The sequence below is a fragment of the Xenopus tropicalis genome, chromosome 7 (assembly GCF_000004195.4).
Source record: "Xenopus tropicalis strain Nigerian chromosome 7, UCB_Xtro_10.0, whole genome shotgun sequence".
NCBI classification, from domain to species: Eukaryota; Metazoa; Chordata; class Amphibia; order Anura; family Pipidae; genus Xenopus; species Xenopus tropicalis.
This window is the reverse complement of record NC_030683.2, coordinates 126,139,032-126,158,825: the sequence shown is the minus strand read 5'-3', so window position 1 is coordinate 126,158,825 and position 19,794 is coordinate 126,139,032. Positions and strand designations below refer to the sequence as shown.

The following is a 19,794-nucleotide window of genomic DNA, read 5'->3' as shown; positions in this document are numbered from 1 at the left end:
TCATGCACCTGGGATGTAAAAATATGCAAGCCCCGTATAACCTTAATGGGACTGCACTAGGCAAATCCATAATGGAGAAGGATCTTGGAGTCCTTGTAGATAATAAACTTGGCTGTAGCAAGCAATGCCAGGCAGCAGCTGCAAGGGCAAACAAGGTTCTGAGCTGTATTAAAAGGGGTATAGATTCACGGGAGGAGGGGGTTATTCTTCCCCTTTACAGAGCGCTGGTAAGGCCCCATCTAGAATATGCTGTTCAGTTTTGGTCTCCAGTGCTCAAACGGGACATTATTGAGCTAGAGAGGGTCCAGAGAAGGGCAACTAAGCTGGTAAAGGGTATGGAAAGTCTCGGTTATGAAGAAAGACTGGCCAAGTTGGGTCTGTTTACACTGGAGAAGAGGCGCTTAAGAGGTGACATGATAACTATGTATAAATATATAAGGGGATCATATAATAACCTCTCTAATGTTTTATTTACCAGTAGGGCCTTCCAACGGACACGAGGGCACCCACTCCGTTTAGAAGAAGGGAGGTTCCATTTAAATATTCGGAAAGGATTTTTTACAGTGAGAGCTGTGAAGTTGTGGAATTCCCTCCCCGAATCAGTCGTACTGGCTGATACATTATATAGCTTTAAGAAGGGGCTGGATGGATTCTTAGCAAGTGAGGGAATACACGGTTATGGGAGATAGCTCTTAGTACAAGTTGATACAGGGACTGGTCCGATTGCCATCTTGGAGTCAGGAAGGAATTTTTTCCCCTCTGAGGCAAATTAGAGAGGCTTCAGATGGGGTTTTTTGCCTTCCTCTGGATCAACTTGTAGTTAGGCAGGTTAGGTATAGGCATTATGGTTGAACTTGATGGACGTATGTCTTTTTTCAACCCAACTTACTATGTTACTATGTTACTATTAAATAAACCCAATAGGGCTGTTCTGCCCCAATAAGGGGTAATTATATCTTAGTTGGGATCAAGTACAGGTACTGTTTTATTATTACAGAGAAAAGGGAATCATTTAACCATTTAATAAACCCAATAGGGCTGTTCTACCCCCAATAAGGGGTAATTATATCTTAGTTGGGATCAAGTACCGGTACTGTTTTACTATTACAGAGAAAAAGTAGATTGTTTTTAAAATTTGGAAATTTTTGATTATAATGGAATCTATTGCAGATGGCCTTCCTGTAATTCAGAGCTTTCTGGATAACGGGTCTCCAAATAAGGGATCCCACACCTGTGTAACTTTCTTAAAATGACGTGTTTAGATATGCTGTTTCATAAATTGTCAATATATTTCTTCTGATCTATATGTAATTTTCTTTGCTGTAGATAATGTAGGTAGATTATGAACTCATTTTATTGGAGGAACATCTAGTAAAACAAGTTTTAGGAAATTCTAAAGGAACATAAAAGGGAGCGGCAGCTGCCTATCTTACTAATAAAGGTGGCATGAATAAATGTTCTAGAAGAAATTCATCAGAATAATTACACATGAATATCATGCCATAAATTATTAGAAGAAGTTACAATAAAAGTCAGAGCATCATATACTTAGGTGAATGCTACACCAATATCCTTTAAGGGGTCTTTTTTGATTACTTACTCTTGACGCTTCAGTTATTTCACTTGAATACAATCTCATATATAGAAAGGGTCCGATATTAGTATGATATCAGGAACAAAAATATGTTTTACCCTGGGGAAAGCCTGGTAGAGTCCAACCACCACGATCCTGCCTGACCATAGGGGAAAAACATTGGCTAAACTATAACAAAGTGGTGACTGGGACTTGAGACAAACACACACCTCCATTGAATTACACTAAATTGATTGGGCACTGTAATTATCTCATAAATCAAAGGATATGCATACATAACTCTAAGATATTTAATAACCTTGCTCACCAGCCCACTATTTGTAGGTACAGTTTATATCTAGGAAGCCAATCAAAAATTTAAAATTCCTTTACCACACATAAAAAGGCAGGATGTTTTGAGCAGATATTTAAAAATGTCATTAACACTTTAGCAAATATTTCCCCTATGACAGTTTGTAGTTGAAAGATGTATATTTACCCAATTGTGGGTTTTTCATAATGTTTCATTTCTGAAATACAGCAGGGAAAATAAGTACTGAACACGTCAAGGTCAAGACAAGAACACATCTGTTGTAAACGAAATTTACACCAGATGTTGGTAACAACCCAAGTAATTACACACATACAAAGTAAGCAAAACTAACAAGTCCATAAATTAAGGTATGTGTAGTTAAGTGCAATGACACAGGGAATAAGTATTGAACATGCTTACTGACATGTAGAAATGCCTTTGTTGGTAATGACAGTTTCAAGGCACCTCCTGTATGGAGCAACTAGTCACATGCATTCATTCTTCCACACAAATTGTCTTCAAATATTGAAGGTTCCGGGGGCCTCTTCTATGAACTCTGATCTTCAGTTCTTTCCATAGATTTTCAATTGGATTCAAATCAGGTGATTGACTGGGCCATTGTAGCAGCTTTATTTTATTTCTCTGAAACCAACTGAGAGTTTTCTTGGCTGTGTGTATGGGATCATTGTCTTGCTGAAATTTCCACCCTCGGATCATCTTCAGCATCCTGATAGATAGCAGCAGATTCTTATAAAAAATGTCCTAGTACATTTCTCCATTTATCCTTCTTTCAATTATATGCCAGTACCATATGCTGAAAAACCAGCCCCACACCATGATGTTCCCACCTACACACTTCACTGTTGGGGTGAGTGCTTATTTGTACCCTGGGTACCCCTGGAACTATAGCAGGGTGACTGTTACCCCAATGTTTCTATATATCTGTAACCTTGTTATGGGCTAAGGGGGCCCAGCCTGAAGGCCAGTTAGGGGGGGATTTGGGGTGAGTGCTTATTTGTGCCCTGGGTACCCCTGGAACTATAGCGGGGTGACTGTTACCCCAATGTTTCTATATATCTGTAACCTTGTTATGGGCTAAGGGGGCTCAGCGTGAAGGCCAGTTAGGGGGGGATTTGGGGTGAGTGCTTATTTGTGCCCTGGGTACCCCTGGAACTATAGCAGGGTGACTGTTACCCCAATGTTTCTATATATCTGTAACCTTGTTATGGGCTAAGGGGGCTCAGCGTGAAGGCCAGTTAGGGGGGGATTTGGGGTGAGTGCTTATTTGTGCCCTGGGTACCCCTGGAACTATAGCAGGGTGACTGTTACCCCAATGTTTCTATATATCTGTAACCTTGTTATGGGCTAAGGGGGCTCAGCGTGAAGGCCAGTTAGGGGGGGATTTGGGGTGAGTGCTTATTTGTGCCCTGGGTACCCCTGGAACTATAGCAGGGTGACTGTTACCCCAATGTTTCTATATATCTGTAACCTTGTTATGGGCTAAGGGGGCCCAGCCTGAAGGCCAGTTAGGGGGGGATTTGTGGTGAGTGCTTATTTGTGCCCTGGGTACCCCTGGAACTATAGCAGGGTGACTGTTACCCCAATTTTTCTATATATCTGTAACCTTGTTATGGGCTAAGGGGGCCCAGCCTGAAGGCCAGTTAGGGGGGGATTTGGGGTGAGTGCTTATTTGTGGCCTGGGTACCCCTGGAACTATAGCAGGGTGACTGTTACCCCAATGTTTCTATATATCTGTAACCTTGTTATGGGCTAAGGGGGCCCAGCTGGAAGGCCAGTTAGGGGGAGATTTGGGGTGAGTGCTTATTTGTGCCCTGGGTACCCCTGGAACTATAGCGGGGTGACTGTTACCCCAATGTTTCTATATATCTGTAACCTTGTTATGGGCTAAGGGGGCCCAGCTGGAAGGCCAGTTAGGGGGAGATTTGGGGTGAGTGCTTATTTGTGCCCTGGGGAGTGCACTAACATCCTCACTTTTCAGTCCAGATCCTATTTGGATTTTTCAAGTTCTGACAGTTGGACGGACAGGATTCACAGTTGCTCCAAACCTGATTACTCATGCACTTGCCTGCTGTGAGAGAAAAATATATTTTTATATTGTTTATAAAGAACCAACATATTCTAAAATTAGGTACATCAGGGTCGCTAAAAGGCAGAGAGTGATTTAGTACAAGATTGCGTTTGGTTCGGCACAACAATTCGAGACAGATTAGGGGCTTTTTTATTTTTTCTGAATTCAAGATAATATTAAAACACATCTCCCACTGACTCCTACAGAAACTCGCCGGCTTTTAGCTGCCATATTTTTTTATTCAAATTTCCAAGGTTTTTTCATTCAATTATCATCTCAAATATTCAAGTTTTCAAAACCTGAATGTAAAAACAGTCGAGGTCAAGCATTCAGAATTCAAAAATAATGGATTTTAAAATCTGAAAATAAACTTTTACAAAGATGATGGAGTATAGAGAATAGAGGAAAATAGGAAAATAGAGAATCTGTCCTTACATTGGCAACCCTGCCAGGCAATCAATGGCAATTTATTGCTCTTCAGACAGCAATGCCTTATTCCTGGTTCTGTTCTGTACAGCCCTCATTTCTGTTCTGGTTCTGTTCAGCCCTCGGGTCTCCTCACTTAGAAAGCAGCCAACTTGAAAGCCTATGGGAAATATTAAATTAAAGATATAACAGTGATAAGCTCAAGGTCGCTATAGACTAATGAGCCAAACAGAATAATCTGATTAATGATTTGGTTCTGGAAGCCTCTGTGGGTATGGTTCTGCCTGATATGTATGTTGTGCCATTGCAGGAGGTGGGGATGATGTTGGGCATCTCCTTAGGGGAATATAATGACAATAATAGAGCAGTGCGCCCTGGGGAGGCCTGAGGAGGCATCTTTCTTATTGAAAACAACATCAGCACCGGCCCCAATACCTACAGATGTACGACATGCGCCTCACATAGAACTGGGCTCTGAACAAGATGTTTCACTAATGTTGGCTGATTCGCTAGTGGACACTAAAGGTGGCCATACACGTGGCGATCCGACGATGTTTCGTACGACCATCGGTCGCACGAAACATCGTAAGATCCGCCACACACCATTCAGGGCTGAATCGGCAGGTAAGGAGGTAGAAACAATAGGATTTCTACCTCCTTCTGCCGATTCAGCTCTGAAGGGAGAATTTTGGTCAGGCGCCTTCTATGGCGCCCGATCAAAATTTTCAAACTTGTCCGATCGGCGAGTCGTCCGATATCGGCAGCTTCCTGCGATATCGGTCGACTCGCCGACATGCCATACACGCACCAATTATCGTACGAAACGATGTTTCGTACGATAATATCGGTGCGTGTATGGCCACCTTTAGTGGAAAGTGGTGCAGTTTGTGGTACTGGAAAATGTTGTAAATAATTTGACTACTCATTCTTTAGAAGACAAATTAATTGTAGTTTTTAAATAAAAACAGTCCTGGCAAAGTGAGCAGAACACACCACCACTGATTAAAGGAGGAGTGGGGAATGACTGGGGGGGTCAGATTGTTCGACTCTCCAGTAATATACAACCTTGTGCCAGTTGTGTTTTCATCAGGGCATTAGGGAGAGGGCATAGAAGGCAGGCCCTATGGTACGTACAGGGCCCCCCGTAGGCCTTGTGCCCCCAGTAGAGATGTAGCGAACTGTTCACCGGCGAACTAATTCGCGCGAACATCGGGTGTTCGCGTAAATTCGCAGACTTTTGCCGATGTTCGCCACTTTGGGTTCGCCGCGTTTTTTTTTGGCGCCGCGTTTTTTCGCCTTGGTTTTTCCGCCGCGTTTTATCGCCTATGCATATACATAGGAATAGCTTGCGGTTTTTTTTTGGCGGTTTTTTTTTTGGCGTTATTTTTTGGCGGTTTTTTTTTTGGCGGTTTTTTTACAAAGTATTTTTCAGAGAAATTTTTGCTTGATCCCCCTCCTGCATGCCACTGTCCAGGTCGTGGCACCCTTTAAACAACTTTAAAATCAGTTTTCTGGCCAGAAATGGCTTTTCTAGGTTTTAAAGTTCGCCTTCACATTGAAGTCTATGGGGTTCGCAAAGTTCGCGAATATTCGCGAGTTTTGGCGAAAGTCCGCGAACGGGTTCGCGAACATTTTTGGCGATGTTCGCTACATCCCTAGCCCCCAGGCACTGCAGCCGGCACCTATACAATAGCACACTGGTAACAACACCCACATCCATTTTACTCCCTATCTAGTGAGCCCCAATCACCACCAAGTGTGAATCTTTGTGCCTTCAGAACTGAGGTGAAGATTTGTGCCCTACAAACTCTTGTGTGGAACATTTCTTTATAATTGTGTTGTGGTTTATTTTTTCTTATCCGTACACAGAGCAGGTCGTCCTCAAAGCAATCACACATACCCGGCTTATTCCCTGTAGCCCAAGAGCAGCAGAACTAACTCAACACCACAATTTTCCAACATATTTTTGTTGACAGAATATTCTGCAATCCCTGATCCATTTTTTCTTTCTTTATTTAATTTCTGAGATGAGAGCAGGCTTGGGCTGAAACATCTGAAAGCTCAGAGCACCATGGTGCCCTTATGAAGCTGGCATCTCCATCCATTCAAGCAAAGTAGGCTGACAATCATGTTCAGTAAAAAGCACTGAGACTCACCCCAAGCTCATCCAATTGTTGGATAACAGGAACTTTAATTCCAAAATAATAAAGCCTATCTATGGCCGAGGAAATAAGGTTGTGTAGGAATGTGTGGGGCAACCTAGGGTGGTACATGGAGGTTTTGCGGTCAGTGGGTTGCAAATCAGTTTACTGAAAACTAATTTCTGATTGATTGTTGTTGGTTACTACCCCAGAGTATAACATACCCCATGGTTAGTAATGTCCCACCTTGACCAGCATATCCAATTATTTTTAGATAAATTGGATCACAATAGGTGCATGTTCCGGCACAGGAATGTTCAGTAACTGCAGCCGTATGTGGCTATTCCCTATTTGTTTCTTAACTACATATGATTTGGATGGTTGGCCGGCATGCCAAATTGAGTGTATAGGCCTCAGTCAACATGAAGGCAGCCAATTAGAAGCCAGCAATGCAGCCTGGAAAGACAGTTCTGCCAGACCACAGGCATTATATGCACAGACATGCCATTGGTCCCCTTAATACTTTAGAAATTGTACCTGGGGTGATAGCAAATACCAAAACTCTGTAATTCCCAGCCATTTTTGGTCCCATAACTTCACTTGCCTAGGGGCTTCCCAGACAGGTGTAAGTACAGATGGAGCGGGCCACCCATTATCCCACTGAAATAAACGGTGAGCCATGTGTGCCAGATGCACCAATATTCCCCAGCTGCAGTTACATTGCTTAAAAAACTCAAAAATCCCTGAGAAGGAAAAGTTATTGGTCCCATTGCATCCATTGCTCTTAGAAACCAATTCATTCAGTGTCAGACTGGTGATTCCTTAGGGCAACAGAAAAGGAAAGAAAGGAAGCAGCTCGTATAGCATTCATGGCCACTTCTAGAGGGAGAAACAGGATCTTCTCAGCTTTCAGAGAAAACAAGAGGCCAGCAGTTCCCAGTCCCAGGCTACCAAATACACCATAGCCATTCCCGGTAAAGATGGAAACCATCAGGATACCCAGAGATGATACAACGTAGCTGGCGTGGGCTGCAAAGGTACGGCCTTCCTGGGTCATGTAGTCAAAGCTGGTAGATAGGAGCAGAGCCACACTCAGTATCATGTTGGCGGTGAAGTGATCACCATTTATCCAAAAGAAGCCAAAGGCAAGTAAGGGGAGGCCTATGGTGGTGGCACTCCAGGTGCCTGAGCTGAGGAAGGAATCGCCATCTGAGTGCAACAGTGTAGGAGCTAGGAAACAAGCTGAGGCCAGACTTTGGAGGAAGAAACCAGCAGCGGCCCCTCTGTGCTCCTGTAGGCAAAGAGAAATGTCAGGGGCCACATGTAGATATTCATCCAATAAGCAGTACAGAGACTGGTAAGTGGAATACATTGCTAGGATACTTTAATGGCACCTCTGTGTATAATTAGTTTCCCTGCTAATCCTATGGTTGATGTATTTACTTAGTGGCCCTGTTTTACTGAATTATAACACAATAGGAGGGATACAGAAAGCGCGAAGGAAGCTAGTGGCCAGATGCCCACAGATAAACTTCAAGAAGCGCCACTCCCTCATGGAACTTTGGAAAATGTACAAAGAGAAATTAGAAGAATCATCCAGTAATAAAGAAAGAAGGGAACCCAAGAAACATTACAAAGGAATGGATTCATTCTCACCTGGAAAGTGCGGGCAGTGGCCCACAGGCACACAGCGCAGACTGAGATGTTGGAGAAGACAGAACTAAGGTTGGTACCAGGGGTTGCCATTTGGACTTACAGTGCACCCAGAAGGGCTATTAAAAAAACAAGAGAGCAAAAGGTCAAAATCTAAAGGTTATTCCACCACTAAGGTTATTGGTGGTGGTTATTCCAGGCACTAACATGGCCACATGTGGGCTTTACACATTTTTTCTCATTTAGGCGTTCTTATTTATCAAAGCAATTGTTCACCTTTAAATTAACTTTTAGTATGACATAGAGAATGCTATTCTGAGACAGTTTGCAATTGGTCTTCATTTTTTATTTGTGATTCTTAATATTTTCAAGTCTTTGGGCAGCAGCTCTTCATGTTCCGCCTGGAGCACAATATTTAGAGAGGCCTCGGCACCCTCCACTATTTTCCAAAATGCACAAAAATTCTGGCACGACAGAACCCGGTTGCTACTAATAAACAGCAGGGTTCATCCCGCTTAAAGAAGTCCTGTTTGTGCCAGTATTTTTGTGCATTTTTAAATGTAACCTACCAAGCAGGCAGTGGTTGCAATAGTTTTTCGCTGCTGGGGTCAGTAGAGGCTGGAAAGTGATAGAAGAGGAAGACACAGGATGAAAAAAATGTAGACCAACATTTTATACAAAAGTATTCTATAACACACTAACAGGTAACCTGTAGGCAACCCCCCCTTTAATGGAGCACATAGTCACAACAGCAGCAGAGTAAAAGTTTGGGGCTGTAACACCTACACAAATAGGCTGGAGAGAATCGAGGATGAATAACAGCAAACGTATTCAATCCCTTAGATACTCCCACAGTTACCAGTAACACTCCACTTTCCTCTACAACAGTCTGAACGGACCACCTTATACATGTCTGTTCCTGATATGTCAAAGATCTTTGTTCTCCAGAGCTTACCCCCAAATCCACTCTGCTCTCTATTCATCCCAACCCTTTACTTCTGCCATTCACACCTCCTCTCTGTTCCCCCACTCATAACCACAACACTTCTCTACTCCACACCCATAACCCAGCAGCCCATTGTTACCCGCTCACACGTTATACACCTCTCCTAATCAAACCAAGCACATTTCTGTTCCCAAGTCACAGCCCAGGCATCTACCTACACCAGTTATCCTCCAAACCCTCTGCACTCCCACTCATAAGCCAGCCACCTCCATTCTCCTGATAGGTACCCAGCTAACCCCCCCCCCATTCAGCAACCAGCAATTTTTCTGCCACCCACTAATACCCCAGCAACGCTTGAATTCTTATTTTACAAAAATATATGGCTTTCTGGGTGAACTTATTTTTTGTGGCTTTACCCCACATAAAATGATGTAAATGTGTTCATTTTGCAGTAGCTAAAATTACAAGAATGATAGATCATATAGAGGTATCTTTATTTTGGGGCCCCCTACATGCCACATAAACCTATACACATTGGGTATCAAACTGTTCAGTGGACCCCTGGAATTCATATTTAGGGTGTTTTATTTTGGGGGCCCCTAATGCCACATAAACCTATACACATTGGGTATCAAACTGTTCAGTGGACCCCAGGCATTCATATTTAGGGTGTTTTATCTTGGTAGCAATGATAGTTGAAAGATAAAATGCTGTAAACTGGAAACTTTGGAGTAGAAAGACAGTTGTGCCTATTTTTGATTCATCAGAATATGTTCTTTCCAAAAATTGTTACGTTTTCTAGGTTAAAACTACTGTAAGTGGAATAGTTGCCCTTGATATCTAAAGTATGACGTTTTCTGGAACAGTGCTAGGAAACCTATATATCTTGTTACAGAAGTGGAAATACACAAACATTCTAGCATATTTTGAAAGCTTAAGTTGTCCCAAAAAAAAAGAAAAAACAATATATTGTTTTGCCAGGTAAACTAAAAGTTCCCCCTAGGAAAGGCCCCTGAAATGATTGCAAAATGTTCAAAAGTGATCTGGCAGTAAAAGTTCCCTTTGTGACCAAATCGGCTATGATACTTAGAAATAAAGAAACAAATTTGCTTATAGTTTACCTCCAATTGTCGTTGATTGTGAGAAACAGTAGGTCTCATTCCTTGCACACAGCAGCTTCTCCCCAGTAGAACAGTCAGCGAGTCTAAGGAGACGCAGGTTGGACTCCATAATCCATTTGGCTGTGCATGTTAGTCTGGCACTGAAAGTAAGGGCAAATACATGGTTTATAGGTCTGTTTAAACTTTCCATAGAGAGTAATATACTAACAAAGGATAAGGGCATAACATCTTGTTTATTAGAAAGCCTGAGAGACCTCCACCCATATCTTTCTACAGCTCCTACCTAAGCTGCCCACACGCACAGGACAGGGGTAATGGGGCAAACAATAAAGTCACCCTCTTTATAGTGGATCTCTGATTGTAAATAAGCAGTAAGTGCCTACACCTGTAACATACAGTAAATATATAGATGCTTCTTTAGATGCTGAATAAACCGCTCAACTAAGGGCTCAAGCAGAACACAAAACAAGTCCACCAAAAGACTTCTAATCAAACTACGAATATATATCAAACACTACGTATAGGTAACATTGTCCATTTTTTCCTGAAAGGTCTGTGTCTCTTGGTAAATCCTTCTGAAGATCCTGAACTTGACTGTCTAGCAACCCGACTATAGCTTTTGCAGCTGTCTATCAAAACCTGATGTTATAAACTGGGAGGATAGGAAGGTTACACTGTTTCTTACTCGGAGCCAACGTAACTAAACATGTGACAAGTGACCTTATTTTTTTGTCCCCTCTGAAGCTTTCTCTGCCTGCAGACTTCAGCCCTTGGGTTTCATCGCTGACTGCTGTGTGTGAGTTATCTTGCAGGGAATCGTTTATATGCTTGGTCTCTGCTCCTACACATTTCCTGCTCTCTCACTCCCCCTCCCTCCTGCTATTCCGCCCTCCCTCCTCCTACTCCTCCCTCTTCCTCCTCCTCCTCCTCCTCAGCACAACAAATTAAACAGAAGACAGCAGCTTCAGCCTCTAGGAGCTCAGGTAAAGGAATTTGTACTCTTTAACACCCAACACCTCCAGCAATTATTATAACAGGAAAAAAAGTTCAATCAATACCAAGAGAGGATGAGAGTAAAGTATTTAATTATATTCATTGTTATATAGAAAAATATTGAATTTACATAAAGGCAAAGCAGAGCTGTACTGCAGTGGAAAAACACTATAATTAGTTGTAGGTGTACTAACATAATTGTCGTACAATGTAATTAAATGATTGTAATAATTAGTAGAATAAATAATAATAATTATTGTAATATATCTTTACCTTTTTTTTCCTTTTAATTACAGTTACAACAATTACATCAATCAATATGGAAAGATCTAGGTGATCCAGTCAATGATGAATGCTTTCCCTATAATCCTGTTTAGCCTACTGCATTGAGAAACAGTAGAAGGGCACAGAGGGAAGATCCATGAGTGGCAATACATCTTGTAAGACTGCATCTCAAATGCATATGGCTTGACTTTGCCTAGAACAGCTCCCGTTGACTTCTACATGAACTCACAAGCTTTTAGCTGCCGAATCTTTTGAGTTTTTGTACTTAATACCAACTCGAAGTTTGTTTCCTATATGTTTAGAACTGCACACTCACCTAGAGCACAGATAATACTCATTCTTAGCATTTTCCTATTGCGGATGCCTGAATTAAAGATGTATTAAAAGCATTTCATTTCCAAACAAGTTTTGCAGCTGACATTTTTTAATGTTATTGTCCTATTTCACCTTGAAGAGAATAAATATTAATGGGAAAGCTCCTATTGCTATTCTGCTGCTTGATAACAAATCCTCTATATGTGGCAATGGTTTATTTTTCTTCTTTCAATTGTAAAAACAATTGGGGTGTTCTATATAAAGACTAAGATAATGTGGCTAACTTGTCAAGCCCCGATGTTATATTTCCAACAATAACAGTGCTCACTCGACTTGCACTGTGCATCGGAGATTGACCACTCAGCCTCTGAGCTCTAAGGCCCCTATTGAACAGAACAATGTCCAGCTGATAAAAGCAGTTAAGAATATTCTGTGGAACTGATGTGTTCACCCCACTTTTCTAACATAACAGTGAATGTTAACCTGATCTTCTCTCTCTTTAACCCTGAGACCCATCCAGAAGATACTGTATTTCTCTTTGCATAGCCTAAGGTTCACTCCATATGACCATTTTTCAACTCTTCCCCTGGCCAAGTAAATATAAGGCTGCCCTATTATCTAAAGTTGGTCAATCAGATCTGCAAGAAAACACGCACATATAATCTCAGACTAGTGAATTTCTAACATATAACGTAAAATTTTGTGCGGTCGTGTCAAAATGGGTGACAAAAAAAGACGCGCGACAAACGGGCTTTGTGGATTTTCCGCTGTTCCGCTAATTTTTCTGTCGTTGCGCAAATTTTTCGGCAAAGAGGGACAGATTTGCTCATCACTAATAGTGGACCTTACCCTTTACCGTGAATATCCAATAATTTCTCATAGCAGCCGATGGGGTAAATGTTAGGATCGACATAAGGTCCAAGTCAAAGGAGCTACTGTAGCTCTATCAGTGTGTGCTAATGCTAATATGGAGCCTGCTTTTCGGCTTTGCTGTTTGTATGTCCTACCTTGTGTTGGTTTCCTTTGGCTGAGAGTGGTTTATATCTAGCTGCCCTTTCCAGTCAGTTATATGGGTGTAAAAGGTTTGTGTGTGTCCCCAACAGAGGCTCTATAAGGAGGTTGGCATGGGCACACTGGGATACTGTGATGGTGCAGTTATGAGCAATAGGAGGCTGAGATAGAAGTAATGGAGAAGTACCAGGCTAGTAAAGGATTTAGGTTAATTGACTGGTACATAGTTTAAAGCCCTGCGCAGAGCCAATTTTTGAAACCCAGACTTGTGGGCCACAACCCGCTACCCGAACCCACATTTTGACCTGCTTGTACCCGTCTCCCGACCCACAAATGCCTTATCTGTAACCCAATCTGCGACCCACTGACCACCATTAAACAGGAAGTGCTGTTGCTGCAGACTGGAAATGCCATCATCAGAAGTAGGCAGTAGTAGAACAAAAAAGGTTTTAAATGTTTGAAGCAATAAAATACAGGTAATATAGATAATATAATACATTATAAATAAGAAATATAGGTAAGACCTGCAACCAGACCCGCAGACTCACATCTATACCTGCATCCAACAATCCTACCCACAACCCACCACAGGGTACCTCCTTTTTTAGCGGGTAACCCGCAAGTACCCGACCCGCTGCAGGACCAAACACCTTGTTGAAACCACATCTAAAGCTGCCTCCAGCTTGCCCCAAAATGGCCAGAGTTTAGAGTCTAGAGTTTTTGTCAGAGCTGCAAATCAAATAGTGATGGTAGGACCTGACCTGAAGGTTGAATGGTAGGACTTGACTTAAATGCTCTCATATATAGGTATGAGTGGTGCTTCTATCTACAACAAATTCCAGAAAAAGAGGACAAACCTTACCCACAACTGTAACAGCAGTGAATGCCTCCTGAGGGGGTCCCTGTAGTGTTGACAGATATATTGTCCACCATCTTTACAGAAACATTAGGGGGAGACATTCAGTTTGTTACCACAGAAATCTACCAACTGGTATCAGCTGTCCCTCAGGGCTGGAAAAAACAGCAGCATTAATGAGAACCGCTAAGTGACGTATAATCAGTATACAGTCATAGAGATTCATTGCAACACAGTCAGTATTTATTGTAGCACCATCATTTGTACCTGAGGAGCTTAGGACAGAATAAACATTAGGAGGAATGAGCCTGCTCCTGTGCACTGAAATAGGGCATTTTCCCAGTAAAGCAGTTGCAAGGAGAGTAACAATTAGATAGTAACACTGGGAACAGCACTTATGGATACAGGATACTACTAGAACTATTGCACAGTCACAGTCAGGACATTATAGGAGTCATACTTACAAAAATTTCCAGGGGGGGGCAAAGTCATCAATCAAAAACAGCCTGTTTTATAGACTAAGCCTGCACACAATAACTAGGTTTCAAGTTTGTAGGAAATTAATTGGTTGGAAAAGACCATAAAGTCATTCACAACAAGCCAGAATAATCACTACAGAAATGTCCTATGAGCACGCCTTTAACCCCAGACATGCCAATAAAAAAATTGCAGAAAGCATTTCGTCACCTACACTTGCAGGATCAGAAAACCTACACCAAAGTTTTCCCTGCTGCTCCCAAGCTGCTTGTCTCTCTTTCTTTATGCCTCCCTCCTGTACTAAAAAATCCAAGATGGATGAGCGTGGCCATCTAGGATTTTTTTTCTCAAGTAGCAGGTTGCTGAGAAGAACCAAGGACAAGCAGAGCAATGTGGGACATTTAAAAAGGGATCTGGGCTTGTAAAATCCCAGGAGGGGACAAGTGCACCCCTCTTGCCCCTATTTGTGGACATCCATGCCAGGAAAAATTCCAGTGGGCCCCGGTCCTAAGAGACCCTGATTTCCATGGGCCCTGGCAATGGAGTGAAGTACAAAAGGGAGCACACACTTTGCAGGCACAACTGTGTACAACTTTGTTTGCACAGTGTGAGGGAATGTATAGACAATACTGTATAGCACCACAAAGTAAATTAGAAGGTACAAAGAGCTTTTATATTTAGAGTTACAGGTGCAGCTGTTTGGCAGAAGGATAATTTCCATTGTGTAATGCTGTGATGTTACGGCTGCACAGTCGCTTCCTTGTGGTTTCATTTAGTAGATGGATACTGCGCTCTTCTGGCTGGCTGAGGAACAGGCACATGATACATTGCACTAGCTGGAAAAAGTGCCTGCAAATATAAAAGGTGAGGATTTAAAAGGACAAAGGCTAGAGGAGACTGGAAGAGGGGTAACTGAACAATGAAACTTATACCAGCAACAAATTAAAGCAGAAGGGGCAGGAGAAATGGGGACTGAAGACACAGTTAGAAAAGAATGGGAGAAGAGAATAGGTGAATTTAGGAAAACAAAATCCTGCAAACTGTAATATAGTGTTTAGCAGGGGGTGGATCTTCCTTTTTGCCCCTACTGTGTCTTGCCCTACTGAGCCTACTTTCCCTGGTCTATTCCCCTTTTCCTACCCAAAACTCTTTCTCTGCAGAGCTCTGCTAACCCTACTTATATCCCCTACAGCTCTGCCCCCTGTTACAGACAATATATTGCTTAAAATGATTTGTTTCAAAGGTGTTATTTTATTTTATTGTTTACTAGCAAATATAGAGCCCTTTTAGCAATCATGGATTTTGCTTGTTAGACATTTTTAAAATAGAAATAAATGCCCCATGTGCATTAGTTTTATTTAATAAAGACAGGCAGGTAGATTTGGGGACCTCAATGTAAATCCACCCATGATGTAGCCCCTATGCAGTGCTGCCTAACTCATTGTTGTTACATGTATAGATATTCACCTGTCTTTGTTGTTCTTTTTGACTCTTTAAAAGGTTCTCTGCTCTTTACAGTTGTTCAATGCAAATATTAGTGATAGGATAACTCACCTACTGACTTGGTCACTGCTCCGAGCACCCAGCAGACTGGCAAGAAAGGAAGGACTGACTGAAGGAAGAAAGAGGCTGTAATATAATATATATCCATATAATAAATAATGGAGGGAAGGAAATCTACATACAAAGGTACCCAGGGACAGGTAGTAACGCCACAAACTGCTCTGTTAAAAAAACAGAGAAATGAATTCCATGCAGTCATACATAAATCACTGGCATCATTATAGTAACATAGCATAAACAAACATAAAATAGAGCAAGACCCATACACAGATTAACGTTTAGTATGATATAATGGCCTGTTCTTTGCAACTTTTCAATTGGTCTTCATTTTTCATTTTGTAAAGTTCTTTTAATTATTTTACTTCTACTTCTGACTCTTTCCAGCTTTCAAATAGGGGTCCCAGAAGCCAAAAACGAATGCTCTGTGAGGCTATAATGTTATTATTACTTTTTATCTTTCTATTTAGGCCCTTCCCTATCCACTGCCTGGTTGCTAGGTTAAATTGGATCCAAGCAACCAGATAGCTACTAAAATTCTAAGGAGCTGCTGAACAAAAATAAAAAAACTGCAAATATTAAAAAGTGAAGACCAACTGCAGATTGTCTCAGAATAGCATTCTCTACATCAGTGACCCCCAACTAGTGGCTCGGGGGTAACATGTTGCTCCCCAACCCCTTGGGTGTTGCTCTCAGTGCCCCCAAACCAGGGAGTTATTTTTCAATTCCTGACTTGGATGTAAGATTTGGTTGAATAAAAACAAGATTTCCTACCAAATAAAGCCCCCTGTAAGCTGATAGGGTGCATAGAGGCCCCTAATAGCCAATCACAGCCCGTATTTGGCTCCTCCATGAACTTTTATGGTGCTTGTGTTGCTCTCCAAGTCTTTTTACATTTGATTGTGGCTCACGAGTAAGAAAGGTTTGGGACCCCTGCTCTACATCATACTAAAAGTTAATGTAAAGGTGAACACAGTGGGGTGGAACTACATGGGTGGGTTTATTTTTGAGACCATACTCTCCCTAATTTTTTTCTCAGAAGGCATATCACTACAGTATACTGCCATGATCCCAATGATACGTGCAACAGTAACAGTTCCTTCATGCTTATTGTTAGCATAAATTAAATAATTTCATCCGAACAAACTCAATACACAGGCAAAGTAGAGAAAAAATCATATAATTAATTGTGGGTGAGAGATGGGTCTGCAGCTGTTGCTAAATAAAAGAGCATTATTTCAGCCTCACCCAGAATTAATCACTCATTAATCCCAGTGCACAAAATCATATAGAAAGTCACGTTTGCCTAAAGTGATACTTTACCTTTAGCCCCTGACTTGGGAAAGTTGCTCTGAGAAAGGCACAAAATTATTGCATGCAGTAATTAAGCTTTGAGAGGGTCGTAATTAGGGAGGTACTAAACATAGCAAGTCAAGTGCAGGCTCCGGTAGCTAAATGGATTTCTGCCAAAAAGTTTCTGTTTATTAGCAGTACCCTATAACTAAACAGTGATAAATATATATATATATATATATATATATACCATTCTTCCTTTACAAGGTTGAAAGACTCTATAGAATCCCCTTGCTACTTGTTCTCTGTGCTTTTCTGCTGTAAATACAAGTTACCCTTTTCAATCCCACAGGATGGGCGTCAGGCAGCTGGGCCTAATGAATGGCCTTTGCCTAGGGACTAGGGTAAGATGTTTATGCAAGAAAAGTAGATAATGCTAATATCTATTTTAAGTACAAACTGTATTGCATCCATTAAACATAAAGCATTTTTATTGGGCTTGTGCTCATTTTAGGTTATTATTGCCCAATTGGCATGTTTATGAGCCCAGCACAAAGGTCTCTTTATTCGGTGGGGCAGGCAGAATATCCCACCGGCTAATGATTGCATTGAGTTGTCAGCACAGAGGTTAGTTCCCTTCACAAGAGAGTCATCCAATGTAAACTATTATACTTTATCATCCCTTTATGTGATGGAATGGATTCTGGGCGAGACTTTTATATACTGTATCTGTAACCTTGTTTTAACGTTGGGTATAAAAACTATATTCTAAGTATGCATTTTCTTCTGCAGAAAAATATACTTACTTACATGTCAAATAGTTTGGTGCAAATACCTGCCCCAAGCATAGATCATATTATAGACCATATGGAGTAATAATTTCCTGTTGCTGCCAGGAAGAAATACACTTAGCAGGTAACACATGGCAATCAGTTGTCCCTCAGAAATTAAAGCTGTTTCTAAGGTATTGTAATGAATTGTTTCACTATAATTTGTACGTTGGGGTCTAGATAGAAACTGCTCCTTTCTGTAAACATGGGGCAATAATAATATTTCCAGTTACCTATAATACTGAAAATCTCAGATGAACCAAGAGGATTTCTAATTTCCAAAAGTTCACTGATTTATCCATCAGTGGCAAATTATTTAAAGAGATTGTTCACCTTTAAACCAAGTTTTAGTATGTTGCATAGAGTAACATTCTGAGACAATTTGCAATTGGTCTTTTTTATATTACTGAGTTGCTTTTTGTTCAGATCTCCAGTTTGGAATTTTGAATGAGATGCTAGAAAGATATGTAATAAAGAGTTACAATAGCAATAATATTGTAGCTTCAAAGAGCAATAGATTTCAGCTGCCAGGGTCAGTGACCCCCATTTGAAAGCTGGAGAAAAGCAAAAAAAGTCAAAAACTATAAATAATTATCACCAATTGAAAAGTTGCTAAGAACTGGCCATTCTATAACAGACTAAAACTTAACTTATGATGAACCACCCCAGTAATATAAATAGTTCAAATGCATCAATAACGTGTTATTTACCATATGAGCCATGGCCCTCATGCTGCAAACATTCCCTTGACTCAGGCCCAGATTTATTGTAAGAAATATGGGGCAGCTTTTATATGATACAAAAATAGGCAACAGATCTGACAAACCAGCCAGAATGAGTTTTAAAATTTTTTTGAGTTTTTAAATTCAAAATGCACCAAACGTTAGATTATGTGCTCTGTTTTGTAGCAGTGGGGCCCATTGTGGCCTCATCCAGCCTATATCCCTTTACCTGTTGTTGAACTGCAGACTCTAAATGGCTGCTGCGAGTTGTATTTTACCAACAATAACAACAGGATGCAGACTGGGCTACACTGATGTAAAGTGTTACTGTTGGCATCTAGCCCATCAGTCTCTATTCTGATCAATTATCTCTAACTCGCCCTACCATAGCAACCTTACCTCAGACTTCCCCTTTTGTTGCCATAGTGCCCAAATGTAACCAGATTGTAACTATCATACCCTACTGTTGGCATACTGTCCTACTATCGTCATGACTCACTGTCACCATCATACTCATGTTGTTGCCTACTTTCACTACTTTTTCCTGCTATTGCCATCCTGCCATTCTGCTGCCACATTGCCCTGTTCCTAGCTTGCCTCTTATTCTGGCCAACTGATCCTTCTGTCTCTGTCCTTCTGTTGCCATTTTGTCCCAATGTCTCCATGACCCATGTGTTTTTCCCTACTGAGCCTGTTTCCCACCTACTCTATTCCTCTTTTCCTTAATATAGAAATTAATGCCCCATGTGCATACATGATTACCCAATGAGCACTAGTGTTCCTAGCAATGTGGTTAAAATGTAATTCAAATTAGAGATGTTCAGCAAAATAAAGTCAGTATTGTTAGTTAGAAAGTTGGGGGCAGTTAGCCAGAAAACTGAGATGAATGGGGCACAGTACTTGCCCCCAAACATTTTGTGACAGACACAGTACATGTCCCCCTGCTATTTCATGACAGACACAGTACCTGCCCCCAAGCATTTCATGACAGACACAGTACTTGCTGCAAAAATATTCATGACGGACACGATACTTGCCCCAAAACTTTCTTGACAGACAAAGTACTTGCCCCCAAGCATTTCATGACAGAAACAGTACTTGCCCCCCTGTTATTTAATGACGGACACAGTACTTGCCCCCAAACTTTTCATGACAGACATAGTACATACCTCATAGCAGTTTATGACAGG

At 41.3% G+C, this 19,794-nt stretch overlaps 1 protein-coding gene and 1 long non-coding RNA gene across 2 annotated transcripts; both read right to left on the bottom strand.

Annotated features, from left to right (window-relative positions):
• Positions 1-1,870: 1,870 nt before the first annotated feature.
• Positions 1,871-4,924, bottom strand: LOC116412273. Its single transcript, XR_004223635.1, has 3 exons — positions 4,411-4,924; positions 3,879-3,975; positions 1,871-2,613 (listed from the first exon to the last, which is right to left on the bottom strand). It is a non-coding gene; the product is annotated as an uncharacterized LOC116412273 (long non-coding RNA).
• A 1,472-nt stretch (positions 4,925-6,396) lies between these two features.
• cyhr1 (cysteine/histidine-rich 1) lies at positions 6,397-11,135 on the bottom strand. The gene is made up of 4 exons (XM_002941782.4): positions 10,983-11,135; positions 10,263-10,402; positions 8,199-8,314; positions 6,397-7,833 (listed from the first exon to the last, which is right to left on the bottom strand). Exons 3-4 carry the CDS (start codon positions 8,286-8,288, stop codon positions 7,339-7,341), a joined length of 585 nt encoding a protein of 194 aa, XP_002941828.2. The 5' UTR covers positions 8,289-8,314; positions 10,263-10,402; positions 10,983-11,135; the 3' UTR covers positions 6,397-7,338.
• Positions 11,136-19,794: the final 8,659 nt, after the last annotated feature.

Excerpts from the sequence above, each read along its gene's own strand:
- cyhr1 (XM_002941782.4), bottom strand. The coding sequence starts at position 8,288 with ATGGCAACCCCTGGTACCAACCTTAGTTCTGTCTTCTCCAACATCTCA. Across the intron at positions 7,834-8,198 it reads CCACTGCCCGCACTTTCCAG|GAGCACAGAGGGGCCGCTGC; the intron begins GTGAGAATGAAT and ends CTTTGCCTACAG.